This window comes from Grammomys surdaster, unplaced genomic scaffold (assembly GCF_004785775.1).
Source record: "Grammomys surdaster isolate TR1022 unplaced genomic scaffold, NIH_TR_1.0 164, whole genome shotgun sequence".
Lineage (NCBI taxonomy): Eukaryota > Metazoa > Chordata > Mammalia > Rodentia > Muridae > Grammomys > Grammomys surdaster.
The window spans coordinates 3,099,357-3,118,873 of NW_021604612.1; the positions used below are offsets into that span (position 1 = coordinate 3,099,357).

Consider the following 19,517-nt stretch of genomic DNA (forward strand, 5'->3'; position numbering starts at 1 on the left):
ACCAGGCATACACTGAGGGGGCTCACGCCCAGGCATGGGGAGATCTCACTCAGTCTAAAGTTCCGAGGGGGTCAGGGCTCTTGAGTGGACCCTGCCATTCTTTGAGCTCCCAGATGCCACTGGGACAGAGAAGCAAGAGAAACGAGGGAGAGAGAAAGCCCTGACAGTGCCCTGCGGGGAAAGAGACACTTTGGCTACTGTACTCGATTGGCTGACTCAGCAGTCAGGCTAGCTTGCTTGAATTAGTGGTCCCCGTGGCTAGAACCCAAGGAAGTCCTTGACGGGAGATTAGGCAGCTGCAGCGGTGGCGACAACAGCTCATTAAAGGCCTTTTCCACGGTTTCCCACATTGGGCCCCAAAAGACACGAGGAAGTCCATGGTTTTACAAGATTTATTGTTATGGTAGGAAGAAGATGGATCTGACTGTACCCCCACGAAACTCAGGGCAGACCTGAGTTAAACAAGGAGGGAGGAGGGTCTAAGAAGGAATACTTAATTGGCTACGCCCTCTGGCCCTTAGGTATCTTATTAACATGGAAATCTCTCAAGGGCCTGAGGGGCTGTATTGCCCTACGTGACTGAAAGGCGGGGGTCAATGGGGGTCTTTGGCTGCGTGTCAGGAGTCTGGAATCCGGGAATGTGGCGAACTCCGGGCCATTTCTAGTCAGTGCTCTACCAGAAACCAAGCCATCCTTTCACAGTTCCACTCCTGTGCTCTCAGTCAAACATATTACCCACTGAGCCTTTCTCCCAGCCCCCATATTACAGTCTTATCTTGCTATGCCTTTTATGTTCTTTTATGTTTTAAAATTTGGTTTATGTATTTTTGCCTCCATGTATGTCTGGTCCCACAGAAGCCAGAGGGAGGAACCAGATCCCATGGAATTGGAGTTACATATGGCTGTGAGCTGCCAGATGGGTGCTGGGAACCAAGCTTGTGCCCTCCAGAAGAGCAGCAGTACCCTTTTTTTTTTTTTTTGAGACAGGGTTTCTCTGTGTAGCCCTGGCTGTCCTGGAACTCACTCTGTAGACCAGGCTGGCCTCAAACTCAGAACTCCACCTGCCTCTGCCTCCCAAGTGCTGGGATTAAAGGCGTGGGCCACAACCGCCCAGCAAAGTTCTACATCTTGATTGACGGACAGCAGAAAAGAACTATCTTCTCCAGACAGCTAGGAAAATATTCCACCCTGAGCGGAGCTTAAGCATAGGAGTTCAAAGCCCACCTGAACAGTGACACACCTCCCCAACAAAGACACACCTCCTAATAATGCCACTAATAGTGCCACTTCCCATGAGCCAAGCATAGTCACTACATTAGGTGAGAAAAAATATATTTCCCTATACTTGGGAGGCTGAGGCAGGACTGCTGAGAATTTGAGGCTAGTTATGGATATACAGTGAATTTCAGGCTATCCTGGACTACAAAGTATAACTCTCAATAAAACACACACACACACACACAAGACATGCAAGCACACAACCAGTTTGTTTTAAAATTTGTGTGTCCCAGGGAAGGTTTTCAGACTTGGAGACAGGCACTTTATCATGGCATTAAAAGTACAAGCTTAGCCGGGAGGTGGTGGTACACGCCTTTAGTCCCAGCACTTGGGAGGCAGAGGCAGGCAGATTTCTGAGTTCAGCCTGGTCTACAGAGTGAGTTCCAGAACAGCCAGGGCTACTCAGAGGAACCCTGTCTCGAAAAACCAAAATAAATAAATAAATAAATAAATAAAAGTACAAGTTTGGGGTGAGCATGGTATTATCCACCTATATAACCTAGCACTTGGGATGTGAAGCCAGGGCTATCACAAGTTCAAAGCCAGCCTAGGCTACACAGTTAAATTTCTGTCTCAAAAAATTAAAAAGTTCAGATCCCAGGTTCACTTGGCCAGTAAGCAGCCGTGGGAAGTTTGGGCAGGCCATTCCTCCCCTGAATCTGAGTCCCTGGATGTGACTGATAGTCACCATACACCCCAAACTGTCAGGAAGACAAAATAGAAACAGCAACAAAACAGTGCTATGTGGATTCCAAGGAGAATCTGGGCAATAGTCCTATGTCAGCATTCACGAGTGGGCCTTACCTAGGGACCTCTTGCAAGGACAGAGGGAAGATATGGAGCTGTGTGAGAGAAAATTGATGATACCTCCATCAGTTAGAGGTAGGCAGAGACCAGGTGGGGCCAGGTCTTGGAAACACAACAGATTTGAATGGAAGCAATAAGGAAGCTCACTCAGGAATGCAGCAATTCTTTAATTTTATTTATTGAGGTCTCATCATATAGCCCTAGCTGGCCAAGAACTTGCTATGTAGACCAGGCTGGCCTTGAACCTCAAATTTGCAGAGATCTGTCCATTTGCCTCTACCTCCCAGGTGCTGGAATCAGAGCTACCACACAGCTTCAAACATTTTTTTTTTTTTTTAGTACAAGGTCCGAGCCAAAGAGGAAGGGGGTTTGCTTTTTACTACTATAGGTGGCTAAGAACCAAAAAAAAAAAAAAAAAAAAAAACCCAGACTCTTGGGATTGTTAATTCCAGAGCCTCCATGCTCCGCCCCTTCTGCCTTGACCCCCTCACCTTTGCTCCAAGATGTTTTCCAGTAAGTGTTAGAATATCACCTCTCCCCCTCTGTGGAGGACAGGGCGGGGAGTAAGGGGGAGTTAAGTATGGAGGAAGGTCTGACACAGGCTCCAGCCAACCCGGAGCCTGATTTCCTAAGTAAGATTAATATCTAGACCCACAGAGTGGTCCAACCCAACAGCTGCACTTGGCCTGTGTTCTTCTGTTAGAGAGTTTCCCTCCCTTTAAGTCCCTAGGGCAGTGCTTTTTCAGGTCCCATCCCCATCTGGCAGGTCACTGATGCTATGCTAAATAACAGTAACACCTACCTTGAAATTAGTAAAGAACTTTACCTTTGAGAGGGCTCAGCCAGAGTCTCTACAGGTCTTCAGAACAGACTCTGTCAACACAGGCTTTATTCTTAGAGCTAAGTACTGAATTCTACCATTGAAAGGGTGACCCAGCAGGCAGGGCAAACTCATCCTTCACAAAGTCAGAAACGTCCATTCCTGTTTGGAGAAACCACCGTGGCTATGTTCTGGAGACATATCACAACATTTCGGGGAAATGAAAGGCCACAGAGAGTAATCACCAAGATCCAGAATGGAAGGCTAGGCGTGGTGGCTCTAACTTTTAATCCCAGCATTCAGGAGGCAGAGACAGGCAGAGCTCCATGGGTGGGAGGCCAGCCTGCTCTACAACCTGAGTTCTAGGTCAACCAGGTTACTTAGTGAGACTAAGTAAACAAATAAACCAAGAACCCAGTTTGTTGCTTTTATTTCTTGCTATGTTGCCATGGTCAGTCACTCTCCAAGGGGAAACAGAGTAACTAACATCTGTGAAGTACTTGGCATTGTGGCCAGCCCATTTCAAAGGCTCCCTTGAGGGTAGCTGGAGTAGGTATAGCTGAAGGAAGCGTCTGGGTACTGGTGGCAGAAAAGACTGCCTCCAAATCATGGCTTGACCATTTACTAACCAACCTGAGGCAAATCACGGACATTCTGAGCTTCCTGTACCACTGCTTTAAAACAGGGCTGATAAATTTTAGGGAGGAAAAAAAAATTCCTTCCTGCATTCTGGCCTTCCACCTGCCAGGGAAGGGGAAAGCGAGAGAACTCTTGTATGGCTTCACTTGCAGGTAGCCAGCCTCTCAATAGAGGGTACAGAACACAGACACAGCTTGAGGCCTGACATGCCTTTCAACAGAAGTTAAGGCTGCATATTCCAGTCAGATTCAAACAAAACACACTGACTTGATTTTTCCTGGAGTGTTGGTTGAAGTGGTCAGGCCAAGAAGTGTGAAGAAGTGTGTACCCTTTGTGCCTGGAGGTCAGATGACAACCTGTAGGAATACTGGCTCTCTCCTTCCCTGTGTGCGCTCTAGGATCTAAGCCAAGCCTTTAGGCTTGGTAGCAAGGACCTTTACTGTCTGAGCCATCTCACCAGCCCCAATTGAGGCAAGAACGCCATTTCATTAGTCCACGGCCTCCCTTCCCTCCCCTTCCCCTACATTAGCTTCCATTATTTGAGGAGGGGTCCATTTACAAATCTATTGGGGAAGTAGCACAGCAGAAGCCAGCTCTCCCCTGCCATGATCAGGATCAAGCTCAGGTTATCAGTTTTGGTGGCAGATGGGCCATCTCACTGGCCTCTCTCAGCGGTGGGGGCGGGGAGTCCAGACTAACAATAGAACTGAGTGTTATTTAATTGAATGTGTTCTTCAATTCCTGATGCACCCGCACTGGGAAGCCAAGCGTGTGCCCCGCCGCTGCCGGCGCACCCTCACTTTCTGTGAGTTAAACTGAATCTCAACACAGAGCATCACTGCAAATTGTTTATTAAAACACAAAGCAATGGACAGTGAAAAACATCCTGATTTTTTACTTTTTGGTGGAAGTGGGGTGGGGCATGGAAGGGGTAGAGATGGATGGAGACAGCCCAGAAGGAACAACGACCCCTGCTGCTTCCCTGGCCAGCCAGGTTCAAGGTTCCTCAATATACTTTGCCACACTGCTGTGAATGCACGGTGTGGCCAGAGTCAGTCTGGTCTCACAGGGAAAACGGGAAAGAGTACGAGCTATAAAGGCTAGGACTTGATGCCTGTTCTCCAGTACTGCATTCCACAGAAGGAGCCGAGTTCAAGACTGAGGGATGGGGTTGGTTTCCTCACAAACCAGGCTGGGCCAACAGTGGTTGAAGAGGCTACCCTGAGCTTAGAGTGGACAGCCATCCTATCCCGGGGAACTTTGTGAAAAGGTAATGCTCCTTAACTCCAACGAAGGAACTAACCCAGGGTCAAATCTCTTTTCATTCCCTGGATCATGGCACACCAGGAAAGAAGAGCCAAGAATGTCTCTTTTTCTAGTTTTGCCACGACATCTCTCCTTGCCAAGTCTCCCCTCCCACCTGGCACCTCAACCGTTTCCTGACAGTTGTCCTTTGAAAGGACGGAAAGCACACTTCAGTTTGTTGTTGTTTTTCCTCATACTGAAATAAAGCACTAAGCTCAAAATAGAGGTGAGGATAGAGTTCTGCTTTTCCCGATGCTCTGTGCTTCCATCTCACAAGATGCCTGGATGCAAATGTGCCAAGGCCTTCCCTGCCAACTCCCACAGGCACTCCTGTCTCCCCGGCTGCCAGCACAGTCCTGGCCCCTTGTTTTTACACTCCTGAGAGAAGCCCATCCCAAGACATGCACTCTGTTCTTTTCCTGCCAATGCAACCAGTCCCCAGATCTGCTCTTATCAAGATGGTCTGTCCACCTAGAGAAATGAGGCAAAAGCAGCCCGGGAAAGACAGAGCAGATGGGCAGCAAGCCATATGCGTACAGAGAATGCAGCCCTCCCTGGGCAGCTGACCACCAGTACCATGCTAGTCATCTACCACCATGAAGAAATCGATCCTTGCCCTCTCCTGTGTAAGGGAAGTCCAACCCAGACAGTTTTAGTTCCACCTGGAAGATAAAGCTGCCCAAACTCTCCGGTATAAGCAGTAAGGCTTCTTTGCAATTTTCTTAGTGCTCTTTGATCCCTAATTACATCTTCCCTATAAGAGAGGCCGACCTCTTCTGCCATCTCCGAGCAGATCCTGGGTGTCTGCGGTTTGTCTGTCTTAGCTGAGAGTCACCTTCTTCAGAGGCCACAGCAGGAGCATCTGTTAGTGTCTCATTGAGAATGCTCACGTGCTCTCCCAGGTCTCTAGTCTCCTAGAAGAGTCACACGTGGTGGCCACAATTCCATTAAGGTTCCTCAAGGTAAGAAGACACCTGAATTGTGTCAGAGTAGGCCATCGAAGAAGGGGAGAGATAGGGAGACAGCCCACAGCAGGGACTATCGGACCCCTGCCCAGACCTGGATCTAGAGAGGATGCCCACCTGACTCAGAGCAGAGAGGAAAAGGCACTGTGCTGACCGGGGCGGGTCCTTCCCCAGTTCCCAGGGAGGAGAGCGAAGGACTCCCTAATGACTCCTCCCTGGACTCTGAAAGGTGGGCCAGTTTCTAAGGAGAGGGGGCTCTGAGCACTAAGAGAAGGGAAAACTGCGCTGTTCCTCAGATCCTTGCTAAGACTCTAGACCAGGGCCAGGCCTTCCCAGGAGAGGCAGGAACGAGACAAGGAGAAATTCCTTAAAACAGAAGCTTCTCGCCAAAATGAAAAAATCAAACCCCAGTTCTGAAACTGCTCCTAGGCACACAAGGCGGGAGGGAGTCAAACAACTCTACCCAGCTCACTGAGGCGCAAGTGACCCTGGGATCTCCTATTCAGCAGGAACAGGAGAAAAAGTCACATACTTCATCAACAGGCAGAGCCTCTCACACGATGGGCATCTGAAGGCTGCCTTTCAAACTGCCAGATCTGTGGGTGTCTAGTGGGCAGCTCCTCCGCAGGACTGTGGACTTTGCAGACAATAGATTTAATGGTTAGGGACATAAGTCCCACAAATCATGTCTTGGCACAATGTGTAAGATAGTTTGAATAAGACCTAAAGCAACCCAGTCAGACTGACCTAAACCACACTGAACTTGCAGACTCAACTCAGCTGTCATTGCTCGATCCTCCCAAGACACGAACAGAACCAGACTCTGCTCTTGTATCTTTCTCTCCACTGCTGGAACAGTGGGCTCTAAAATCCTGGGTGCGAGCATAGCTCAAGACAGAAAACCTGGGCCTCTCCTGCCCCACCCCCTGACAGCACCACTCACAGCTCCAGATCCCAGGCAACTCCTTGTTCTAGCTCAAAACACAGAGGGGAACAAACAGTGCAAAAAGCAACATGAACAATGGAGTCATTCTTGACACACACAATACAAAAATAAAAATAAAGCTGCCCCACCCAACCCCTTTAACCCAAACCTCAAGTACCTACACCATCTCAGAGGAAGGGAAAGCTTTCAAGTTCACTGTGAAGCAGCTCTTAGCTGGGCAGGCTTGGTTTAGGGGACTCTCCCCCAGCCCCTGGCATACTCCTTCCCTTCTGTTTCCTCACTTCCCTTTTAGTTTTTGTTAGCTACAGAAAGATGTTCCTTCCGTTCAGACACAACTAGAGAGGAAAGCACCCATCCCTATCCCTCCGGGAAGGGGTGGGCTTGGAAACAGAGGCAGAGGCGAGCTGCTTGGCTTACAGTACCATTAGGAAACGGCCCCAGGAGTCAGGGTTTCCTTCTGAGACTCTGAGTCACCAAAGGGATGAGTTGGGGTGAGAAAGCTGTACCCCTCCTTGCTCAGAGACCCAGGCAAACAAGGCCACATGGAGGCAGCTGTCCTCCATCTCGTTTAATGTGCTGACAGTGGGCCCACAGGTTTGTAAATAGGAACGGGTCAGGAACCAAAGCCACTGTCAGAAGCCTGGTCAGTCAGCACACCTGTTGCCCTAGGCAGGTAGTCCCTAAGACCACCGTAGTACCTCGCCCTGTTTTACAGGACCTTTGCAAGCACCCCAAGAAGTGCTCCTGACAGCAACTTCAGGGCTCACTATGCAGCTGCCAACTCAGTACCCTAGGGCTAGCCTAAGTCACAGAGAAAACAGAAGACAGTTCTCAAATGACTAAGTGCTAGCCTGGAGTCGTCATTAGGAGCCACAGTCAAGACTGGCCCAAGAGCTGCTGCTGTGTCCCACACAGCTCAATGTCTGATAAGGCAAACTTAAAATTTAAACACATTCAGAAATATGGGCCTGGCCTGAGACTTATACTGCTCCAACTCAAGCGGAAGCAAATTCTGCTGCTTCTGACCTAGAAAATCCCTTTTATCACAGCTGGGTTGTCCCTCACTATGTCTTAACTTACAAACAGACGAAGGTGACCAAAAGAAAGACGGGGGACACAGAAACTTCATCCCCTACAGAGGTGTTTACTGGGAATTTGAGACAGACACTTTGATGCTAAAGTTAGACATTCAGAGCCTCCAGAGCCCCGGCTGACTAGGACTCTCTGAGTCCTGTCATCGTACTCGAATGGGGAGAGGGAGAGGGCAGGAAAGCGCACATTATGATCAATGGGAAAACAGCTGGGCTGGTGCAGCCAGTCTTAACACTGGGGTGACTCTAGGCATAGCCTAAACTAGCTGACAGAGGAGAGACCACAGGGACAGATGGACATCAGATTCTGGACATTGGAAACAGTGGTCAGTTACTTAGCAGGGCTCAAGTCTCTGAGGTTGCTAACATGAGCCTTTTCTAATCCAAAGACTAGAAGAGACTTTTAAGGTCAAGTGCTCTGTCGCTGAGGCTGGAAAGCATCCCTGTCCCCTGGCAGCGAGACCCATGGAGGGGCCAGGAAGAGCTGCTGGCTCAGGAAGTCAGGGAGGGAGGTACCAACAAGGTGAGGTGGTGGAAGGTCAGACACCCCAGCAGAGAGAACTCCAATCTCCTGTCTCCTGCCCAGTTTTGACAATAACTTAGCTCTACAGTTAAGAAGAGAGAAATTTCAAATGAACCAGATTAAGAGAAAAATCAAGAAGAAATCAAGTCCTCAACAGGCACTAAAATCAAAACGATCTGTTGTCGTAACAAGCTGTAGGCAATCTGAGGACCTGACATACACTGGTCGTCTTGGAGACCAGACAGCCCTCGAACTGGCACACAAGATGAGAGATGACAAGGGAGACACGTGAGGTGGAGACATCAACAGGTTAACCCAGAAACGCTTCCAGGAAAGAAGCCCTGCCTTTCTTTTCCAAGCCTTTGCTCTTTTCTTTGTACAACTTATTCACCTCCACACACACACTTGGAATACCATGACTTCTGAAAGCACATCTGGACAGAAACTCAGAACACACCCAACTCCCAGTTCGGTCTTTCCAGATTACTGTGACATTTCTCTGCTGTTTGTTAATGTCTAACCTACAAACAGCAGGAACTGTGACTGCTCTGAGTTCAGAGTCCTTTCTACTAGGTGTATAATGAGGACCCCTGGAGAGGAAGGGTTCCCCTCACCTAAGTACCCCAGAGAGAGGGAGAGCTGGGGGCCAGCTAGGCAGAGCAGGACTGAGCAGCTCTGCGGCCAGTGTTGGTGAGGTGACCCCACTCACTCTGCTTATCTCTTTGTATGTGTGTGTGTGTGTGTGTGTGTGTGTGTGTGTGTGTGTGTATGTGTGCACGCTCATGGTGCACGTGTGTGTATGTGTGTGTATGCTGTTTGATTTCTTTTCTCTTTTGTTAAACACTGTGAAGAATACAGAAACCAACATGTCTGGTTTCTTTCCCACTCCCCTCCACCCTGCTAAGGATGGCTATTTGTTCTCACAAGCGGCAGAGGCAGAAGAGCGTTGGAATGAACACTCCGAAGGCCACCAGGATAGGAAACATGAGGCTGCTGTTGTCCGAGGCATAGGGGTTAGGTGTGCGGGGGCCTGACTGCACCCTGTTCTTGTTGGTCTGTCTTTTAAGATTAGACCCCTCATCATATTCTTCCTCCTCTTCTTCCTCTTCTTTCTTCTCCAATCCTGGATGAGGCTGCAGCTTTGGTACATCTAATAGAAAAAAGAAAATACCCTCTAAGTACACTAAGCCCCAGAGCATACCCATGAGATCATTCAGAGCAGTAGGTGAGTCACACGAGAGACACCTCTGTGATCGAGCCAGGGCCCACAGGGAGGGCTAGAAATGATCTCTAACCTAAACAGTAGAACACAGGAACAGTAGTCAGACTCAGGTTTTACTAAAAGAGTAATACAGGGCCTTCCCCACAGGGAGGTTATCACCCCTTCCTACCTCACTGCTTCAAAGCCCCAAGAGGCCTACAGTAGGCAGGGACAGAGATATGACAATTAAAACTTATTTCAAAGTCCTCCTCTTCCTTCTCTGTGTCCACATTCCTTCTGATACAGATACTGAAGGGCTGACTGTAGGGCTGACTGTTCTGACTCCTACACAACCCAAGCAGAGCCTGGGGTAAAGCAGCACCTTGCTAGAAGACACATGTCAGCACTGGGCCGGGAGGGAAGGTATCAGGGCAAGAGAAGCAAGGCTAGAGGCGGCTCTGTGCTTCAGAGCACCGGCTGCTCCTGTCAAAGACCTAGGTTCGGTTCCCAGCACCCACATGGCGGCTCACGGCCACCACCACATAACCACAGTTCCAGTTTCTCTTTGGAGCTCTGAGAACATTACACATGTGGTGCATACACAACACACATAACACACTTGCATAAGCACACACACAGACAAAATGCTTATACACATAAAATAAGTCTAAAAACATTAAGGATATGACTTTCCATGTATTCAAGACAAGTCGCGAAATAGCACAGAGAATCAACGGAGGAGAAAACCCAGTAAGACACCAAGTGTTCCCTACAGAAACCAGCGAGGAGGCTGGCAGCTAGAGGAACCTAAGCCCTGGGCAAGAGATACATCAAGGTCAAGGAGACACTGATGGTTGTCTCGGGTACTGGAGCAGTGCCTACCAAACACACAGGGACTCCTGCTTTTGTCTTTTTCTCCAAAAGACCAAAGCCCAACGCGAGAATGGAACTTAGACATACTTCAGGTAATTCTATTATATTTACTCTGCGTGCGTGCATGCGTGCGTGTGTGTGTACATTTGCACGCCCACATATGCACACAAGCCCTGGTGGCGGTCAGAGGACAAGTTGTGGGATCAGTTCTCCCGTCTATCACGTGGGTCCTAGGGAATAGTCAGTCAACGGTCTTAGCAGCACGTGACTTTCCTGATGGGTCCTCCTGCCAGTCCTCAGGAAATTCTCACTGAGTAAAATAATGGGCAGGCATCCCAAAAGGAGCCATCACTAATCTCAATGCACAGAGCAGTTTAGAAATTGTCACAGAGGCAGGGTGTGGGGTCACACCTTTACTTGCAGCACTGGGTAGACTGAGGCAGGACAATCTCTGAGTTAAGGACAACAGCTTGGTCTACACAGTGAGGTCCAGGACGGCTGGGATTAGACAGACTCCATCTCAAGAGGAAGAAGAAAAGATTTTGCCACAGACTGACTGTTGATTAAACAGTAACAGGCAGGGATGAACACAGACCTGACTTTAACCCTTTGTGGCCAGCATCATGTGACACTCTGTCCCTATTTATCTGACTTGGAGTTCCCATAATTTGGCTTTAAATATTTCCAAAATGATGACCAGGTATATCATCTCAAGCGTTCCTCAACCATAGCCTTCAGCACTCGTCAGGAAGCAGAAGGAAGAATGATGACTTACCGTCTACCGTCCCAGCCATGATGTAGAGCGCACAGACTTTGGGATTGTCATAGTAACCCTAGGAAACGGAAGAGCACCGTGAGCCGTGGGCAGCCAACACCTTCACCCCTGGGCTGTGAGGCGAGCGGCTGCTACCTTGACAAACTCGATGGAGAGCTTCCCAGTGAAGGTGGACACCTCCCCCTGCACACTCAGCTTCCCCTTCCTGATGCTCATAGGGATGATCTCGTCGTGAGCCGTGCTGTGCCCCACACGATCGAAGATGTCCAAGTCCTTCACCACAACGTGGCCGTTTAATCGGACATCAAACACCTTTCAGGGTTAAAAGACAGTGTCAACACCGCCAGCTTCAAACCCTTCAAGACATTAGACAGTGTGTGCCTGCTTGGGCTTCATAACTTAAGTTACGGCCCTGGATATACTCCAAGTTAGCTGTAGTCCTTCACCAGAGCCAACAAAAACACGACCACGACCCCTTACTGCCTAGGCTCCATGCTGGCCTTACAGGGGAGAAAGGAGACAGAGAACACCAGGGAAACGATCCAGGGGACAAGCTGCTAAGAGTCCAGGAAGGAGGGTGAGCAGGAGGTTCCTACCAGTTTTGTTACCAACCCCAAGACAAGTACAGCCAATGGCAGGGGACGCAGCTCCTCTAGGGTGGGAAGGGACGCAGCTCCTCCAGGGTGGGAAGGTCCAATTTTCCCTCGGAGCTCACTGTTCCTCCCTTAGGAGGAGGCTCACAGGTTTCTACAATGGCCTCAGAGTACTGAGCTGTTCAAAAGCAGCAGTCTGGCCCTGGTCCAGCAGGGACCTGACCCCTCTGACCCCTCCTCACCTTCTGCTGTGACTGCGCAAAGTAGACCTCAGCAAACTTCAGCACCAGCACGTAGTCACCCTCCTCCTTCACAGGGACTTCGTAGCCGAAGGTCTCTTCATTGTACCGCTCGGTCTGATACAGGATCTGGTCCTCTGGGGTGGAGCGCAGGATTGGCAGCTTCATGCCATAGTCTGAGGCTAAGGAAAACACAGAAAGAAAGCACGTCAGAGGCGAGGCAAGAGTAGAGAACTACCAGAGGCATTTCCAGAGCAGGACTCCAGCAACTCCCCCAGTAGATGGGGCCGCTCCCTCTGCATCTGTTTCCACAGAGAGATCACACAAAGACAAGAATCAGATAGCTGCTGACAGGGAGGAGAAACATCAAAGAAACCAAACAGTAACTTTAAATTTAGTTCCTGGGCATGCTGGGAAGGGTGGGAATGGGAACGGGTGAGTCTAGTTCTTGACACAGAGGGAATGAGATGCCGCAGAGCTCTTCACGGAGTCTCAGAGAAAACCTCTGAGACCAGTGAACACCAGCAACTCTCATCAGCTCAAATGAATGTTTTCAGTCTAAAGCACCTGGATTACCTGTCAGGGAAGCCACTTTTGTTTTTGTTTGTTTTGTTTTTTGTTTGTTTGTTTGATTTTTCGAGACAGGGTTTCTCTGTGTAGCCCTGGCTGTCCTGGAACTCATTCTGTAGATCAGGCTGGCCTCAAACTCAGAAATCCGCCTGCCTCTGCCTCCCAAGTGCTGGGATTAAAGGCGTGCGCCGCCGCCGCCACCACCACCCGGCTAGGTTTTTTTTTTTTTTTTCAAAATTTTTATTCCAAAAGTTAACAAGCTGGCAAAGAAAAACTTTTATAAGAGAGGAAGATGTTCCACAAGTCCCTCCTGCTGCAACTATCTTACATGCCACAGACTGAGAACTCACCTCCGCCGCCCTCTTCGCTACTGCCTCAGTTAAATCAACAGGAGAAATGTTCTACCCAGGCTCAGCTCAGGAGCCACTTGCTGCAGCTCCTACAGAAACGAGACTAAAGCACTGTACAGTGGCAGTGGCAGGGTCGGGGTGACAAGGAGCACAACACCCTGTCTAAGAGCCTGCCTTAAGACACTCGTCTCGAGAGCCACCTCCCCGTTTCTAGCACTGACAACAAGGATAAAGGAAATCCTCTACAGCCCTCAGTCCTCTTGGTAACAAGTTATAAATGTGGTTTTTTTTCCCCATAAAACAAACTAAACTAGAGTCTTTCCAAAGATATACCACCCTCCAGTCCTAAGAGATGTCTACTCATGCATCCTGACAAGAAGAATTGGACTCTTTTAGCGCACACACAGGAGGCTTATCAACATTCCATAGAATCCTCCCCAAACTACTTTAGGAGTGTGCCTTTTCTCAGCACGAACTGAAGACTTTAAACCCTCAAGACACCCGACACCTGGATCCTTTGACGGATGGGCAGATCGGCCACAACCACAGCGCCCCGAACGCCACCCGGACCGCGTCTGAGCTCCTCTGACTCACTCCTAAGCGCATATCCCTAGAACTCTATCCTCCAGATCACCATCATTTCAAAGGAAAGGACCCAACAAAAGGTGAAAGATGAACTCAAAGTTCCAATGGCTAAGGTCAAGCCCTCAAAAAAATAAACACAACTGTTAACAGTTCCTGTAAGTGACATTAGCCTTGTGATCAGTTGCACATAAGAGACAATGGGACAGGAAACTCACTGTAGTTTTGTCTTCAGACTCTTCTCCCTGTATCTCCTCAGGAAATCAAAGACGCACAGCTTACAAAGGATGTGGGGCTAACACACCCTAGTCCTTCCCAAGCTCAAAAGCCTCAGGATGTACACCTATGCAGCCTAAAAGGCTATTTCTCTTCCAACTGAGTGCTAAGAGTTTCCTTCTCCCAAGAGGGATGAGACTCTTGCAAATTTGGGACATTAACTAGATTTCATTTATCGATCCACAGAAAATGTTGTGCATGTGTGGACCCCCCGCCCCCACTGAATGGAAAAGTTGAGAAACCAAAACACTGTTGTCTACAGCAGCCTCAGTTCCACAGCTCAGAACACTGCCAAGTGAACAGGACTTAAACAATCTGGAATTAACGTTAACTGGCTTCCCTTTAAGCCAAGTGGCTATCCTAAGAGATCTGCCTCGAAGGCCCAAGAGAGAACAGCAAAAAACGGACTTTTCTTCCCTTACTAGCCTTTATACAGGGACAGCTAAACAGGCTTCTTCAACACAGAACAAGTGTACAGTCACACACTGCTGAAGTTGGCCCAACACAGCTCAGGTAACAGAAAAGAAGGCCAGGGCCCTACATTGTATCTGCTCCCAGGACAGTCAGGCTTCAGAGTAAGACAGGCCTGGACTTGAACCCTGATCCTCCGCCTACTAAGCAGTGCTGAATTAGTTGTTTCTTTTAGGTCCATTTTCTCAACTACAATCTGGAGCCATCATCCACGCCACAGAACTGCAGAGATAGCCAGACACCTGGAAAAATCTTAGCAGCTCATCACACATGGAGACAGACAAAAGATACACATGTAGAAATGCCCACTGGGCAGAGATACGCACAATAAGCACTTAAGAAAATACCTCTGCGCCGGGCGGTGGTGGCGCACGCCTTTAATCCCAGCACTTGGGAGGCAGAGGCAGGCGGATTTCTGAGTTCGAGGCCAGCCTGGTCTACAGAGTGAGTTCCAGGACAGCCAGGGCTATACAGAGAAACCCTGTCTCGAAAATCCAAAAAAAAAAAAAAGAAAACAGGGGAGCAACCTCAGCACCAAGAGGCAGGGCAGGCAGAGTGCTGGGAGCTGCAAGTCAGCCTGGCCTACAGAGCTAGCTTCAGGCAAGCAGGGCTGCACAATGAGTTCCTGTCTGAGTAAATACATAAATAAATAAATAAATAAATAAATAAATACATACATACATACATACATACATACATAAATATGAAAACAGATTAAAAGGAGGTAAGGAAATGAATTAGAAAGCTATAGCTGAAAGGAAAATCTGCAGCGAGCAGAAACATGTAGGTAGGACCCACCATAAAGTACACCTGTGATCCCAGCATGCAGGAGGCTGAGGTAGGAGGGTGCCACAAATTCAAGGCCAGTCTGGACCAGAATGAGACCCTGTTTAAAAACAAATAAACAAATTGCTTCCTCTTGGCTCCCTGACCACTAGATTCTTTTTCTCAATCATTTCTTTTTCAAGTGAGGTTATTTTCTAATAAATTATAATGAATGATAGAGGAAAGAAACGTATGACATAAATCCTCTACCTGTAAACCTCCAGTACTTGGGAGGGCCCAGAGAAGAAACGTTCCCACTAGCAGGAAACACCACAGGGACAGAACTCCACACAAACCATAAGCAAACCAAGGCTCGCCCACCTGCCTTCTCCCTCACGCTGTCTACCAAGCTCCTACCTCAAGGCTAAGTCCTTCCTTTGCCAAAAGGCAGCCCCCAAAAGGGTCCACTTTCAGGTTAAACAGTAAGGTCTCCAGACAACACTTTTCCCCTCTTGACACATGTTCTGACCTACTTTTAATTTCATGTTAAAAGGGCATTAAGCGGGGAAGAAAAGACAGACAGTAGTGCTTTATTATCCCCCTCTGGACAGCAGCCCTCTTAGAGGCTCTGATGCATGACAGTGTGACTGTTGGGAAGGAGATGGAGGCGCAGGGCAGTAAGCAAGGCCCTCAAGCCATAAATTCCATAAGGGATCTCCTCAGGAAAGGAAGAGTGTCCCCTAAACCAACCAAGCCGTTTGTCACCTTGATACATAATATATCAGATACTAAATGCCAGGGTCTAGTCCCCACGGGTAACCAAATCAAAAGTCTGGAAAGACAGGTCTGGTACACGCCTGTAATCCCAGCACTTGAGAGGTAAAAGCAGGATAACCAAGAGTTCGAGGTTATCCTAAAGCTACATGGTAAGTTTGGGGCTAACCTTGGCAACCTGAAACTTTATCTCAAAACAAACCAACAACAACAAAGCCACACCCCCCCCAGAACGCACAGTATACCAGGATGCACAGTATGCCAGGACGCACTTTCTACAGTAGTGCTTGCTTCCGTCTGTTGAACTGAGGCACACAGATATAAAAGGCCTATTCCAGGCTGGGAACACTCGCTATCCCAAGGCAGAAATCAAAGTCAATAAACATGTTATCAAGTGCTGTTAGAAGCATAAGCCATTGGGTACCCCACGCCACTCAGTTACAACAATGATGAACTACAAAGAATGTAGAAGCTCAAAATCAGGCCAAACCCTTATCTGGACTAAGCTGCCAACAGATATCTGAATTTACTCAGCGGAAAATGAACTTTCCTCAGCGGGCTGCAAACAGGATCACAACCGTGTGGAAACAGAAGGGAAGCACGGTGCTCCTGCCCTCAGCATAAATAGCTGCATGAGACAAGGGTCTCCAAATAAGGGGTGCGCCCTGATCCAGAGAAGGGAAGCAGTGTGAACAGCTGCTCCTCCCCTGGCGGTGCCGACTCCTTAGCTCAGAAAAAAAATGAGAAACCCGACTGCTAAGTGGAAGCTCAGACTTCTGGGGCCCAGACCTGATGCCAAGAAGCACTACTCTCAGGAACCTAGTGAGCACTAAAACACACAGTCCACACCACAGTAGTATGCCCAACTCTTCTATCCATGCCTTCATGCTGGCCACACCCAGACAAGCAGTCTGGGGCAGGAGACCTGCATTTCTAGTGTCCAAAATGGGATTCCTCGATGAAGGCGTCTGGTAGGCCTCACACACACACTTTGTATTTGCTACAATTACCCAGCCCCCCCCCCCACACACACACACGTGCGTTCTGGCCCCCCAGGGAACTACAATCCAAGAACAAGCGAGCCTGGCTGGCTACCGACAAGGCCAAAAGTAAAGCACCTGCACCAGCAACTTAGAAGCAGCACCAGAGGACTACTGACTACCAGAGGACTACCGACGGCAGTCTTGGTTTTATCCTCTGCACTGGGGACCTAACAGCAGGACAATGGAGCCAGTGTCAAGCTGGGTATCTGAATGAAGAAACCAGCTGTACACTGCCCTCACCACCATTATCTCAAGAGGCAAAGTCCACCAACTGTCTAGTTTCCTCAGTAGCTCCTTCCTCTCTGCCCACAAGCATGAAGAAAGAGGAACACCAGCAACAGAGGCAGTAACGACCTGCTGTTACAACGTCTGGCTTTGGCTGCCACAACCTGGAGCCCTGACTCAGCGGAAACCAGGCTCCTGGGACCTACATGCCAGTCTAAATGAATTCCAGGACACAGAACTTCAGAAAACAGCCCCATGTGCCAAGACCTCTCATGTATAAAAGCAATAAATTCTGGTTTCTTTTGTGACACAAGCTCTCACAATATAGCCCTGGATTTCTGGCTGACCTGGAAATCCCTATGTAAACCAGTCGCCTTCAACAATCAGGGATCTGCCTGCCTCTGCATCCCAAGAGCTGAGATTATAGGTGTATACCACCACATCCAGATAATACACACACAAAATAACTATCAGGACACAGAAATTGGGAGAAACTAAGTTGAACCCTTCAGTAAAGTTAAAAGAACCACACACAGACACTGAAAAAAGATTTCTGTCTAGAAAGGTTTTGCCAATTAGGTGGCCTCTGCAGCCAGCATACAGCTTCAACCTCCCAGAACATGAAACAAGGAATACCTTTCTCAAAAAACTTTTAAAAAGAGTTTTATGTGTACAGTGTTATGTCTGTGTGTCTGTCTGTCTGTGCACATGTGTGCCTGGTGACTATGGAGGTCAGAAAGCAGCAATGGACCCCTGGGAAATGAAGTTAGAGACAGTCCTGAGCTACCATCTGGGTGCTGGGAATCAAACTTGTGTCCTCTGGAAGAACAATCGACACTCTTAACCGCAGAGCCAGCTCGTCAATCCCCGAATTTCCTTCTAAACCTGTTTTTTCAATCCTACTTACAGAAGAATCTAGAGCAGTTTTCTCCAAAGAATGGATTGGGGATAACCTATAACAGAAGCGCCTGGGACAGAAACCTGATTCCCAGCTAGCTGGGTAAAAGAAAAAAAGTTTGTCTGCTGGGTCTACAGTCGGGCCCAGGAATCTGTATTTTTAACCACCTCCCCTCGAAATTCTCATTTGGCCGCTGTTCTGTAAGAACCACTTTCCCCCTAAGCTAGAATCATACTTCTTACGATCACCCGGGGAGGGGAAGGGGGGGGGGGTCGCTGGAATATTCAAATCTCACATAGGTTGACCTCATGGGCAGGATGGCCTTCAATATACCGACACCTGTCGAGTGGCTTTTACTTTTAAGCATACAAATTGCAAAGGAAGGTAGGCGAGGGTGCCACAGTCAAACTTTCCCGGGACTATCCCCTTCGAAGATTCTCTGCTGTTCTAAGAATCAAGCCCCACTCCCGGAGAAAGGGCACACGGGAAGCGGGTGTTCTGTGGGTGGGCAAGGCAATCTATAGGGAGTCGTCGCCACAGCAGAGCAGTGGAGTCGATGACCTACAACCTGGAAGGCCTCCAGGCGCCAGGCGAAAAGGCCACCCTTGTCTTTACATTCCCAGCTTGGGTGGGAATGAGGGGCTGAGAAAACCGCAGGATGAGAAAGATCTAAATATAACTTCTCGCCAACTCTATGCCTCGATGGCTCTTGGTCGCTTCGAGCCAGGGCTAGGCCCCGGGCTCTGGCCGGTTCCCTGGGGGGGGGGGGGTACTGCAGAGAGAAACTTCGCTCTAAGGATGTGGTCTCGCGGTCGAGAGGAAGGGGCTCGAGGCCCGCAGCTGCGCCCTGCTCACAGGCCGCACGGATCCCGAGGCTCGGCCGAGGGGCTCTCACCTCGGCCCACCCGGCCTTCCAGAGGGTCCTTGCGGAAGTGGATCCCGTGCACGTCCACATGCGCCTCGCCGCCCGCGTTGACTGCCCAAATGACGCTCTCTGGCAGTCCGGCCCCGGCGGCGCCGACCACGCCGAGCCCCGGATCCCGGAGCTCCGGTAACAGCAGCAGCAGCAGCAGCAGCCGGAGAAGGGCCACAGCGGCTCGCTCAGCTGCCCGGGGCCTCAGCATGGCGGCCAGCACTGCGGGGGCAGCCCCTGCCGACCCTCGTCCTCGGCCGGCTGCCAGGCCGCCCCCGACTCAGTAAAACAGCGCCACGGACCGTTCTGCCTCAGCAACCCGGGACATGTCGCTCTCGGGCCTCCTTCTCAAGCCTCGGGTGCCGCCTCCCACCTCGGGAACAACCTACCCCGCCGCCCAGCCCTCAGCTTGGACGCTTCAGCCAATCAGAGCGTAGCACTCATTAATTACCCACCACCCCGCCGAGAGCGGCAAGGCTATTGGCCGGGGTGCTCAGAAAGGGGCGTGGCCACACCCAGGCTCCGGCCCAACCACCGGGCACGAGAGGGAGCGCGCGCAGAGGGAGGGAGTTCGGTTGAAGCGGCGGTTCCATGC

General features: G+C 49.6%; 1 protein-coding gene across 1 annotated transcript; it reads right to left on the reverse strand.

Moving 5' to 3' along the window:
* Positions 1-4,378: 4,378 nt before the first annotated feature.
* Positions 4,379-19,267, reverse strand: Mlec (malectin). Its single transcript, XM_028765467.1, has 5 exons — positions 18,905-19,267; positions 12,059-12,237; positions 11,359-11,535; positions 11,224-11,281; positions 4,379-9,524 (listed from the first exon to the last, which is right to left on the reverse strand). The coding sequence occupies exons 1-5, from the start codon at positions 19,131-19,133 to the stop codon at positions 9,295-9,297; spliced, it is 873 nt and encodes a 290-aa protein (XP_028621300.1). The 5' UTR covers positions 19,134-19,267; the 3' UTR covers positions 4,379-9,294.
* Between the last annotated feature and the right edge of the window lie 250 nt (positions 19,268-19,517).